The sequence below is a fragment of the Rhinolophus sinicus genome, linkage group LG15 (assembly GCF_036562045.2).
Source record: "Rhinolophus sinicus isolate RSC01 linkage group LG15, ASM3656204v1, whole genome shotgun sequence".
NCBI classification, from domain to species: Eukaryota; Metazoa; Chordata; class Mammalia; order Chiroptera; family Rhinolophidae; genus Rhinolophus; species Rhinolophus sinicus.
The window spans coordinates 14,182,789-14,196,836 of NC_133764.1; the positions used below are offsets into that span (position 1 = coordinate 14,182,789).

A 14,048-nucleotide genomic window follows, 5' to 3' on the forward strand; every position below is an offset into this window, starting at 1 on the left:
ATTCTTGTCTGTTTCCCTTTAAGTATCTGGTTGCCTGATGCAGTGACGCAGGTTGTGATTACTGAAGATAATATCTCGCCAGTGGAAGTTACTTGTTGACAGCCAGATCACCTGTTCCCTGTTTACCTTACAATAAAAAGTAGTGCAGCAAAGTGGTAGACAGCAGTGGCTCTAGAGTTAAACTGAAGCAAGTTCCAACCCTGACTTTGCCACTTGTAAGCTGTGTGACCCTGGGAAATTACTTTCAAAATGAGTATAACCTACCTCATTGTGTTGTCAGGAAGTCTGAATATGGTAATGTATGTAAAGCATTGTTTGTGATAAATTAGACATGCATGTAAACATGCACAGAGTTAATTCCTAGTATACAGTACATTTTCAATAAATGTCAGCTATTGTGGTGGTGGTCCTTGTTAAAATTAAAGCTGAGCAGCAGCAGATAATGTCAATTCACTCTCGAGAAGGAATTGCCTATAGCTTGCCCTGTGAAACTAGAAGGGAGCTTGTGCTTAAATCATTCTTTTGGAGGACATTGTGGGGTTTAATATAGCATCATCCACTTACCAGGATTCATATGCTGGGAAGATTTCAGTCTATCTTTGAAACTATGCTTACTAAGTACTTAAATTTAAAGTAAAAATTTACTTAAACTTATAATACACAGGTCCGCATCATCCCATATTCCCTTTTAATTAACAGACATGCAATTTTCACTGTTTAAATTAATATTCACCAATATTTTTAGTTCTACCTTTTATCTTAAATTATGTTACTCTTTAATATTTATATTTTGTATATGAATGTCCCTGTAACAAGCTAGTTTACACAATTGTCATAATCATACTTTTTAAGGTGTGCCAATACACCCTCACACCATAGTTTTGTCAAAGATTGCCCTACTATGCTGTTTAAGGATTAATTCAAATTTTTAAATATTAAAAAAACAACATTATGATGAGCACTACTTTTTCATGTGATTTATTCTACTAGCCTACATTCTTAAAAATAATGACATCACCTGTACTTATGGATAGTTTTAAAGGTCATGTTCTATACTGCCAAATAGTTATCTGCCAAACAGTTATGAAAATGTAACTGTTTCCCCAAGGTTGCATCAATACTGTTTCATTGTTGTTATTCATTTTACTAGCAACAAATCTACTAGCATTTTATTATATTTACTTAATAAATATACAATAAACCAATATAATTATTGATAAGGGTGATAATTTTTCCATGAGCATTAAAAACTAAAAATTATTCCTATTATCTAGGGTTATAACAAATTTTCTATATTATTACTACTTATTCATCAGAGCATTTAAAAAGAGAAATTTGTCTGAGTTAAGTTCGTGAACTCATCCTACATAAAGTGCTACACACCTCATTGCTGAATATCACTATGGTCACCTTCGAAGTACTCCCCTTGGGAAGCTATGAACTGATGCCAGCGCCTAGTCAACCCTTCAAAGCAATTTTGGAACTCTTTTTCTGGAATGGCCAACAGAGCTGTCGTCATATTGCCCTTGATGTCCTAAATGCCATCAAAATGTCTTCCTTTCAATATTTGCTTTATCTTCAGGCAAAAAAAAAGAAATCATTGGGGGGCAGATCAGGTGTGTAGGGAGGTTGTTCCAATACAGTTATTTGTTTGCTGGCTAAAAACTCCCTCATAAACAGTGCCATGTGAGCTGGTGCTCATATGCTTGTCGTGATGCAAGAGCCATGAATTGTTGGCGAAAAGTTCAGGTCTAACTTTTTCACACAGCCTTTTCAGCACTTCCAAATATTCATAATAAACTTGGTACCAACTTTGTCCAGCTGGTACAAATTCATAATGAATAATCCCTCTGATATCAAAAAAGGTTAGCAACATCGTTTTGACTCTTGATTTGGACTGAAGGAACTTTTTTGGTCGTGGAGAATTGGCTGACTTCCATTGTGCACTTTGACGCTTTGTTTCAGGGTCATATTGGTACACCCATGTTCATCACCAATGATAACACAGCCCAAAATATCGTCTTGCCTCTCAAAAAGGTCTTGGCAAAATTCGACTCTCCTTTGCTTTTGTTCATCGGTGAGCTCCTTCAGGACCATTTTGCACACACCTTTCTCATACCAAGATTTTCAATTAAGATTTTCCTAACTGTTTACTTGGTCTGCTGTGCTTCTCATAGTCAGCCGACAATTTTGACACACAATTTGATGAATTTTTGCAATGTTTTCATCAGTTCTGCTTGTTACTGGCTGCCTTGACCTCTCTTCATCAGACACATTCTCTTCCCTCAGAAAAACATTTAATCCGTTTGTACACTACCGTTTTCTTCATAGCATTATCCCCATAAACTTGGACTAACATGTCCCTGATTTCACTTCTACTCTTGTCAAGTTTAACAAGAAATGTAATGTTTGTTCCATGCTCTAATTCAAGCTCCAGACATTCTCGCAATGGCACATAAAAACATGCAACAACAATAATGACTGCCACTCAGCAAGATACCACCACATGTCAACATAAACACAGCTATGAGACACTGATATATCAACGTTATGAAACCTTACTGAGCTGTTTGTACAGTGCTGCCACTGTAAGCGCACAGTGGTGAGTTCGCGAGCTTAATTGTCTGAACTTGTATGATGATGGTCCCATAAAATTATAGCAGAGCTGAAAAATATTTTTTATAAATTTAGTGTAGCCTAAGTGTACAGAGTTTATAAAGTCTATAGTAATGTACAGTCATGTCCTAGGTCTTCACATTCACCCACCACTCACTCACTGACTCACTCAGAGCAACTTCTAGTGCTGTACGCTCCATTTGTTGTAAGTGCCCTATACAGGCCAACCATTTTTTATCTTTTATACTATATCTTTATTATACTTTTTCTGTGTTTAATATGTTTAGATACACAAATACTTATCATTGTGTTCAACTGCCTTCAGTATTCAGTACAGTAATATGCTGTACAGGTTTGTAGACTAGGAGCAATAGAATATGAATATGTGTATATATATATATGTGTGTGTGTGTGTGTGTGTTGTGTGTGTGTGTGTGTGTGTGTGTGTAGAAGGCTATACTATCTAGGTATGTACAAGTGCACTCTATGATGTCCAAACAAATAAAATTGCTTAATGACTCATTTCTTAGAACATACTCCCATCATTACCTGATGTAAGAATGTACTTAAAGAAATAATGGCTGAAAACTTCCCAAATCTGGGAAGGGAAATGGACTTCCAGATTTATGAAGCCCAAATATCCCAATGGGTTGAACCTAAAGAGGTCTACACAAAGATACATTGTAATAATATTGCCGAAAGTCAAAGACAATGAGATAATTTTGAAAGCATCAGGAAAAAAGTAATCCATCACATACAAAGGATCCCCATAACACTATCGGTTGATTTCTCAGAAGACACCATGCAGACCAGGAAAGAGTAATATTATACATTTAAGGTGCTGAAAGAAAAATAATGTCAACCGAGAACATTATTCCCAGCAAAACCTTCCTTCGAAAAGGAAAGAACGATAAAGTCTTTCCCAGGCAAATGAAAACAGAGGAAGTTCATCACCACTAGACCTGCCTTTCAAGAAATGCTAAAGGAAGTTCTTCAAGTTAAAAATAAAGATGCTAACATCACTCCAACAGTATATAAAGTATAAATCTCACAGTTAAAATTAAATATATAAACTAACACCAAACAATATCATGCTGTAATGGTGATACAAAAATCACATTTAACCACAGTATAAAAAATTAAAGGACAAAAGTATTAAGAATAACTATAACTATAAAATTTGTTAATTTTAAAAGAAGTAAATTATGACATCAATAGCAAAGTGTGGCAAGGGAGTAAATGTGTAGTCTTTGCATATGGTTGAAGTCATGTTTTTGTCAGCTTATAAGAGACGTTATATCTATAAGAAATTTTATGCAAGCCTCATAGTAACCACAAAGAAAAAAACCTACAGTAGATACAAAAAGATAAAGAGAAGAATGGGAGAGAATATTTTCAAATCACATAACCGATAAGGAATTAATATCCAGAATATATAGAGAACCCCTAAAACTCCACAACACAAAACACACAATCTGGTTCAAAAATGGACAAAAATCCATTTCTACAAAGAAGATATACAAATGGCCAACAAGCACATGAAAAGATGCTCAACATCACTAATCATTAGGGAAATGCAAATAGAAACTACAATGAGACAACACTTCACACCCATTAGGATGGTTACTATCAAAAAACCAGAAAAAAAGTGTTGGTGATGATACGGAGAAATTGGAACCCTGTGCACTGTTGGTGGGAATTTAAATGGTAGAGATACTGTGGAAAACAGAACGAAGATTTCTCAAAAAAGTTAAATATAATTACCATATGACACAGCAATTCCACTTCTGGGTATATACCCAAAAGAAATGAAAGCAGGGTCTCAAAGCAATATGTGTTCACAGCATTATGCACAATAGCTAAAACATGGAAGCAACCCAAGTGTCAAATCAACCAATGAATGGATGATTAAAAGGTGGTATATTCATACAATGGAATATTATACAGCCTTCACAATGAAGCACCTTCTGCAATATCCTACCACATGGATGAACCTTGTTGGAGGACATCATGCTAAGTGAAATAAGCCAGTCACAAAAAGACAAATGCTGCATGATTCCACTTGTATAAGGTATTTAGAGTCCAAAAAAATCATAAAGACAAAAAGTATAATGATAGTTGCCAGGAGCTTGGGGGAGGGGAAAAATGGGGAATTATTGCTTAATAGGTATAGAGCTTCAGATTTACAAGAGGAAAAGAGGTATGGGAATGGATTGTAGTGATGGCTGTACAACAATGTGAATGGATTTATACCACTGAACTGTACACTTAAAAATGGTTAAGATGGTAAAAGTTATGTTATGTGTTTTTTAACACAATAAAAAAAGAAAAAAGTTCACATGCAAATAAATAAATAATTGCATAATTCTGTCACTGTAGCATAGAAGCAGTCATAGACAATATGTAAATGAGTGGACCAGGTTGTATTCCAATAAAATTTACTTACAAAAACAAGTGGCAGGTAGATTTTACTCATAAAGTGTAATCTGTTGACCCTGATTCAAAGCAAACATTTACAATGGTGAAATATTTGCAGCTTTCCTCAAGATCAGTGATGAAGTGAGGGTCATTTATCACATTTGTTCAACATTGTACTGAAAGACCAAGTTAGTGCTGTAAGACAAGAAAAAGAAATAAAAGACATAAGGACTGCAACGAAAGAAAAAAATGTCAGTATTCACAAACCTGAGTGTAAACATAAAGAATACAAAAGTCTACAAACCAATGGAATTATTGGTGCCCCTAGCAAGATCACCAGATACAAAATCAATATGCAAAAAGTAATTGTATTACCGCATACAAGTAGTAAACTAGTATAAAACAAAATCTTTAAAATGTCACCAATTTCATAGCACTCTAAAAGCATCAAATACATAATAATAAATCTAGCAAAAGATGGGGAAGAACTCTACTGAAGAACTCTACACAATGTTTCTGAAATAAATTAATAAAATAAATGTAGAAATACACCAAATTCATGATTTAGAAGACTCAGTATTGCAAAGATGTCCATTCTCCCCCAAATTTATCTCGTTTCAATACAGCACAAATCAAAATCCCAGCAGATGTTTTTGATACAATTGGCAAGCTTACTCTAAAATTTATATGGGAAATTCAGAGCCAAGACTAGCCAAAGATATACTGAAGAAGAGAATAGGGTTTAAACCATATGTCGATCCTAGCAGAAGATACAGTAATTAATGAGCGGAGTATTGAGGCAAAGATAGACAAACAGACAAATGGAATAGAGTCCAGAAACAGACTGACATACAAGTACACAGTCACCTGACTAATGATAAAGATTTACACATGAATGCAGTAGAAAAAGAATGATATTTTCAATAAATGGGACTGAATCAGTTGGATATGCACATCTGTGGAGAAAAGTGTATCTTGATCTCTCCCTCACCTGATACAAAAATCAATTCTAGCTCGATAGCAGATCAAAATGTGAATGGTAAAACAATATATGCTTTAGGGGGAAATACAGGAGAACATTGGCAAAGATTTAGCAAAGATTATTAAATAATATTTTAAAAGCACTAATTATAAAATGACAATTAATAAATTGGACTATATTAAAACTTAAATGTCCTGTTTATCAATAGGTACTATTAATTGAATGAAAGTCAACCCACAAAGTTGGAGATGATATTTCTATATACATCTGACACAGGACTCATAACGAGAATACACAAAGAACTCCTACAAGTCAACATGAAAGACAGACAGCCCCATAGAAAAATGGGCAAAAGACTTAATGATATATTACACAAGAGGATATACTTATGGAGGTGGTTAGTTCATTAGTCATCGTGGAAATGGAAATTAAAATCACAACACCCACACAAAACCACAATACTTTTTACGTACCCAGTAAAAAGCTCAAATGAAAAGGATAGAAAAATACCAAATCACAGTAAGAATGTGGGGCAACTAGAACTTTTTTATAATGCTAGAGGTTGGATAAATAGGTAAGAATTATATATAATTACATAATTATATATACATAATTATGTAATTATGTATATATAATTGTGTATGTATATACATAAAAAAGTATTATGGAAAATTGTTTAGCACGATCTACTAAAACTAGACATAGACCTACTCTATCATCTAAAAATTCCGCTCCTATGTATAGTTGCCCAAGAGGAATGTGTAGTTGAACTATTCATAACATTCAAAAAATGGAAACTAGACATGTCCATGAGTGGTAGAATGCACAACGGAACACTACACAGCAATGAAAATGAACCATCTACAACCACATACAACAATACAGATGAACCTCACATATATAACAGTGAATGAAAAAAGCAGACAGAAAAGAGTGAAAAAGGTAAATTTCCATTTAAATAGGAACAAAAATGAGTAAAACTAATTGCTGCTATTAGGAGTCAGGGGAATGATTGCTCTTGCAGGAACAGTGTCTAGGAGAGAACATGAGAGGATTTCTGCAGCGCTGGTAATGTTTTTTACTTGACTGCTGGTTACTCACGTTTGTTTAGTTTGTAAAAATTTCTGCCAAAATTTTCAGGCTTGGCTATATACCAAAAATATTGTAAGCATCATTATTTATCAGTCTATGTCTGATTATTAGGTGAGTGCCCAAGTAATTGCGGTTTTTGCAATTTTTAAACTTTTAAACCGCAATTACTTTTGCACCAACCTAATACATTATCTAGAGTCCTTTTATGCTTTCATCTGTTGGTTCTTACATTCAACATCCTATTTCCTTGTATGTCTGTTTTGTGCCGAACGTTGTGTTTAAAAAAATTTGAGGGAAATAATTGGAGGTCTAAGATGACATTATTTTTCTCCAAATTTGACGTTTTTTCAATTTCTTTTACTTAGTACTCAGATTCACTAGCAATCTGCCATCATCCTAACCCAAATTTAGTGCTTGAGGTTTTTCCTGTCCTCTGATGACTCAAAGCCAGGCTGCAACATGTGTGTGATGCCTTCTTTAATCATAATTAGTAAGAGTAACTCCTAGGGCACCTTTTGGGTTGCTGACCAATGTGGAATTGGTTTACTCCATATAAACAAGACTCATTTCCCAAGACTTTTGCTTATAGTTACTCACATTGGATCAATTATCCAGGCGTATCTCAACAAGCTCTCTTGGGATTGCCTTCCCAAAACCTCTCCAAAACTGATAAATAGGCCTGATGTGGCTCCAGTTCAGCCTCTTTCTTCATGAACTTGGTATCAAGGGGTTCCCCAGGACCATCAGAGTATCCACAACTTTACATTCTTCTCCTTGTAGCAGGCACTGAAGATCCAGGCACCAATTCCCCTCCATCCTAACCCCAGCCGATAGGTTGACTCACCAAATCCTACTCAGAAGCAATGACTTACAATTCTTTATGTCCTGACAAGTTTTCATCTTGTACAGAAGGAAAGTGGAAGCAACAGAACTAAGCAACTTTGAGACCAGCACAGAATGGTAGGTAAGGTCTGGACATCTCAGACATTCTCTGTCTCTCTCTCTCTCTGTCTCTCCCTCTGTCTCCCTTTCTCCCCTCCTTCCTTTCTTATCTTCTTTCTTCTCCGTTTGCTCTCTCTTCCACAAACATACTCACATACTTTGAAAATCTTCTGTGGTTCCAAACAAATCTAATGATTTTTTGTTCTATTTTTTTAAAATTGTCACCCCAATAAATTTAATAAAATTAAATTTAAAAAAAAAAAGAAAATCTTCATATACTCTAATTCCTTAGTATTTAAAGAAAAGTAACAATCCCTCCAATCTTTTTAAGCATTCTATAGTTTTCAAAGTGCTGTCACACACTCTGTTGCATGTGATTCTCAAACTTCAAGAGAGGCTTTATGGGTGAGATAAGGAGGCTCAAGGAAGTTGTTTGACCTCCTCAAGATCAGACAGCTAGAGAGCAACACAGGAGGTCTGAAAAGGACGTTTTCTAATGCTGAGAATGGAGCTTTCTTCCACACCTCCCCCCCACACACATACACACACTCTCTCCCCTCTCCGCCCAGCCACACTATCGAAAGCTTTGTGTCTCTAAGACCAACTGACCACACAAGTGTTCAGAACCCACTGACTCTTACTCAGAGCAATGTTTCCCAAAGTGTACAGTCAGAATCGCCAGGTGAATTCGAAAAGAACTTGGTTCTTAAAAAAAGAACCAGTATTTCAAGTAGGAGGGCCAGAAAATGGGCTTTTTGTTTTAAAACATCACAAGTGATTGTTGATGACACAGGCTGTGGAAGGAAGTCATTTCTGATGTGGTCTAAGGAGGTAGATGACCTTTGTCTGCACGACAGAAAGAGAGGTGGTGGTGGTGGAGTGTGCTCAGGGTTGGGGTCACTCAGGGAGTCACCATGTTGCTCTTTTTCATGCTCAAGTCAATTTGAGGGTTTTGAAGTGGTCTCTGGAATGAGCCTATCAGTTCCTCTTTCTCACTGAAACTCTTTGCTTTTCTAAGATGCCTCTTTATCTCAAAGCCTCACTTAAGTACTATGAGAAATAAATGAGCTCATTCATGGTGTAGCACCATGGGAGAACTATATGAGTAACAAAACCAGATGTGGGAAGCTGTATACAAAAAAGTCTCTAGAGCATGTCCTAAAGATTACTCTCATTTTAACTCAAATACCAAAGGATCATCACATGTTTACTCTTTAATTTGGAATCTTAATGTTAAAAGAGAAATTAAGCAACACCTATCTCCACTGAATGCTTGAATCAGCTCTAAAACGATCACTCAGCCTATTATTTCATACAGCCTGTTTGAATGCCTTCTGTGATGGGGAAATCACTCCCCACCCCTACGCCCTACAGCACTTGTCTTCTAGGAGATAGCCTGGCTCATCTTTCTATCTCTCTTTTATAGTCTAATTCCTGACCTGGACAATCCATAGCCTCTTTGCATGTGAAGCCCATAATAATACATTCTCTCATTCTTCTCATCTCCATCTAGATAGTCCAAAGGGACTAGCCACAAATGAGTCTCCCCCTGGACATCCTGGGTCATTCCTTGCAGACACAGGTGGGCTGAGGCTGCTTCTGTCTGAGTGGGACGTCGAGACATATCTCGGATAAAGGCGAGACTGGAGTTACTATATATATATATATATATATATATATATATATATATATATATATAGTGGACTCAAGCCTGAATTCTCTACTCTACAATTCAAGAAAAAACAAAGGACTTCACACTGACATATTGTCAAAAGAAACAGTGCCAGACTTCCAGTCCCAAATCAAAGGAGTAACAAAATACAAAAACGTATTTAATGACTAAGTATTTCTATTTTCCATTAGAATTTATTCAACGTCAAAATTAAAACATCATCTTCAGAAGCACATTTTTTGAATTACAATAGAGGCATCATCCATATTTTAATAAAATATCTTTGATCAAATTTCCACAGTTGATTTTTCTTAAATCTGGCACGCTTTACACTCATTTACATTACCTGCTTGCCCCATACCCCAAAAAAATATGGGCACACAACCCTGTTCTATACTTTCTAATTGTATACGAAGAGAATCATAATTCAAAACCACAATGAGAAACATAGAGAAGACAGGAAAGACATTAGAATGACTAATTGACACTTGATTGAAATGGAATAGAATGCACCATTACAAAGGAGGGGAGTAAGATTCTATAGTCTCTAGTATAGTTGAGGATCTTGGGCTGTGGCACCTAACTACCTGAGTTCAAATCTAAAATGCAAACTTACTTCTTATGTGATGTTAAACAGAAAATTAACCTTTATTTCACTTTATCGATAACAAGTACAAAAGCACCCAGGAAGTGCTTGCTATTTATTATTTCTTTTAAAGAAAGTTGCTCGGATCTGAGCCCCAAAAAGTCAAATAAATATTAAAGGATAGAATAAAGTGAACATATGGCTGCAGAGAGGGTAGTAAGGGATGTTTCTATTCCCAGTGAAGAGTAAGGTGTGTTGGAAGTAGAGAACTCCAGGAGTTTCTGTGCTCTGAGAAGCCAGTAGGCTTCATCCCTTGAAATAAAATGTCTGATTAGGGAGCTGCCATCAGTCAGATATCACTTATCACATATGCTGCCATTGAGGAGACATCTGAGCCTACCTACTTCTTTCGTTTCTCTATGTGTTATTTTCTTCAGCATTAAAATGAAATTACTGACTTTTCCCTGCCTACCTCACAAAGCTACTATAAACTTGAAATCTCTTATGAGAATTCCTTGCAAAATATATAGGATTCCATTATGAAATACATATGAATACTATTTTAAATAAAGAGATTGGGTCTGGTAGACAGTAATCAAGATATTTCTAGAATGTTGAGCAGTTACTTGGATGTTACACTGCCTGAAGAACAATTCCACAGAGTCACATCATAGAATTTCAGTAATCTGGATACTAAGGTTGGAAGAGAACCCTAAGGCATGTACATTCCAGCCTAACTTACTGAGTGTGTCTGAAGATGACTTCAGGGCTTTAGCCCAGGATCCTTCACTTTTTTATTCATTATAGGCACATGGAGATACAGCCTCTGTAGTCATCACCTGAGTCTTTCCCATCCCTTCTCATTTATCTCATTTTGTCTTCCTAGGCCAAGGGATATTGGGTCCTAGTGGAACCTAGGTCTTCGAAAAACAAACAAAGTAAATTTCAAAGCCACTCTGAAACAAATCCACTAGGAGGTCTAGGGCAGGGACTTCTTAATGACTAGCCATCCTTTGGGTAGTGGAACAGGCAGCACAGGAAGCAACCTCATGCCTTACTCCACCAGGAATACTACCCTGGCTTCCACAGCCCAGATCTCTTCCTTCTCTGACTTCATTATTTTCTCTCCTGAAATATTTGCCCTCTGAAGTGTATAAGACTGATAACCTATTGTACTGTGTAGTCCAATTATTGCTTGAGAAATATAATTCCAGAAACAGAGAAAGAAATGTTCCTTATTGATCAACTTATTCAATCATTTAGTCCCATAATTTATCCCTACTACATTAAAGAAAAGTAACTGTGGGTTATTTTAACACATCAAAACTTGTAGCAGTCATATGTACTGGATAAAGAGATTGGAAACCTGAAGGACAGAAATCCATTGATGGCTTTCCTCATGGGACATTTGCTGGTTCTGGTGGAATTCTAGGGAGCTAGGTGGAGTCTTCTCAAAGGCAGAGCAAAATGTCCTGCTGTCTTTCAGGACTAAGAATCAGACTCATCAAGGGCGGAGGCCTTCTTCAAACACAAGTCTAATATTTCCCTTACGATTATTTGTCAAATTTTGAAGTTTCATGAAGTAAAATGTTAAAGAGCTAAGAAAAAACAAACAAACAAACAAACAAACAACCTCTAAAGAGAATTCCCCATTATTTTACAGAGCTGAGGAACTCATCAGCTTCTCAAAAAAAGCCTAGAAGGACCACACATTAGGAAGCACTAAACTTACTCTTCCTAAGACAGCAACCCAACTCTAAACCAAATCAATACCTGATTGTATTAATCAACCCATTTACCATATCTGTATTACAGAAAAGAAAGTACAGTTGCCATTAGAAGATGACATTACCTGGAGCCAGAATAATACCAGTATTAATAATATCCAGCATACAATAAAAAATTACTAGGCTAGGGAAGAGGCAAAATCATATGAAGAGAAAAACAAAACAATAAAAAAAAAACAATGAAGAAGGAGGAGGAGGAGCAAAGATAAGCTTGATGTTAGAGGTGGCAGATAAGGAATTTAAAATGCAATGACTAATATCTGAAAATAATTAAAAGGATACATAATTTTCACCAGCAAATCATATAAATAAAAATAAAGCAATGGCTATTCTAGAAGTGAAAAGTAAGAGTATTTGGAATTAAGAACTCAGTGGATGTGTTTAATAGCAGACTAGACATAGCAGGATACAGGATTAATAAACTAGAAGACATCACAATACAAAAATACCCAAACTGAATCCCAAAATTAAAGGGGGAAAAAACCCAAATGAGATTATAAGAGATATATGGGACATACACAGAAGGTTTAACATATATACATCATTGGAATCCAAAAAGGACAGGAGAAAGAAAATGGAAAAGGAGAAGATAACCAAGTATTTTCAAAACAAATAACCACAAACATGAAACTACAGATTTAGGTTGTTCAGCAAACACCAAGTTGTATAAAATCAAACAAAACCAAATCTAAGCATACAATAGTAAACTTCTTAAAACCAAATACAAAGAGGGGAAATCCAAGATGGCGGAGTATATAGACACTGCCTGCTTCCTTCCATGAACAAATTAAAATTACAACTAAATTCTAGAAAAATCAACCTGGGAACCATCCGAAGTCCAGCTGAACAGAAGTTTTATAACTAAGGATATAAAAAAGAAGCCACATTGAGACTGGCAGGAGGGGCAGAGACACAGAACTAGCTAACGCAAAACTTCGTGTGGTGGTTGAGAACCGGGAGGGAAATCTTGGCCGCGCAGATTCCCCTCAGAGGAACAAGGGACCCCAGCCCGACAGTGGCCTCCCCAGCCCAGAGTACTGGTGCTGGGAAAAGGAGCCCCCACAATATCTGGCTATGAAAAACAGTGGGGACTCTGACCATCCAAATGGGATGGAAGACAGCAGAAAACCCAGGAGTCCTCTTAAAAGGACCGTGCACAGACTCTCTCACTTCCAGGCACTCACCTTGGGCTCCAGCGGAGGGACAGTAACTCGGAGGATGTCGGAGACATTCGGGGGCAGACTGAGTTCTGTGGCTTCAGAATGAGGGCTGGAAGACAGTCAGCATTTTCCCAGTGAGGAGTTCTCCTCCTGTGTAGCCGGCAGGCTGACGCCATCTTTCCTGTATTGAGCCCGCCCCTACACTTCCGGCCAAATCTGAATTTGATTGGTCTGGTGATCTCCACAGCTCCTTTCTGCTGACTCACTGGGACCCTGCCCCACCCAAGTCCCCCAATGCCAGAGGCACTTTCTCCAAGAGCAGCCAGCCCCGCCCGGATTGCACTCTTGGAAAACTATCAGAGTCCGATAGACCCCAGGCCAGCAGCGACTGGCCTTGGTGTGCTCTGAGACTTTTGCTGAGTAGCTTTAGGCTCAGCACTGGCACCAAACCAGAATTTACGTTAACCTGGTGACTACAACTCTTCCCATTCTAGTGACTCCTTGAGACCCTGCTTCACCCAACTTCCATACCACATGAGGCTTTATCAGTGGCTGAACCTTAAGGGAGCTGGCAAGTGGCAGCAGGTTTCAGGGTGTCCTGGCATTTTGCCGAGCTATCCCACACCCAGTACTGGTGACAGACATCCTTGGTTCACAGAGTGGCCTCTCCCACATGCCTCCAGGCTTAGCACAGGCAGGAAACAACTGTGGATCACTTTGTAGTTCTTACCAGGTAGTCCTGGGCTGGTCACAGGCCACGGGTGACCTGGGCCTGCACCAGAGCCCCTAGCAA

The 14,048-nt window shown here is 37.3% G+C and overlaps 1 protein-coding gene across 1 annotated transcript in view; it reads left to right on the forward strand.

Moving 5' to 3' along the window:
- The window catches only part of LOC109439143 (olfactory receptor 1G1), a 42,963-nt gene that overhangs the window by 2,390 nt on the left and 26,525 nt on the right, over positions 1-14,048 (forward strand). The window contains exon 2 of the mRNA XM_074320417.1: positions 7,278-7,325. Within this exon, the coding sequence (XP_074176518.1) occupies positions 7,278-7,325 (48 nt within the window). The remainder of the gene's footprint in view (positions 1-7,277; positions 7,326-14,048) is intronic.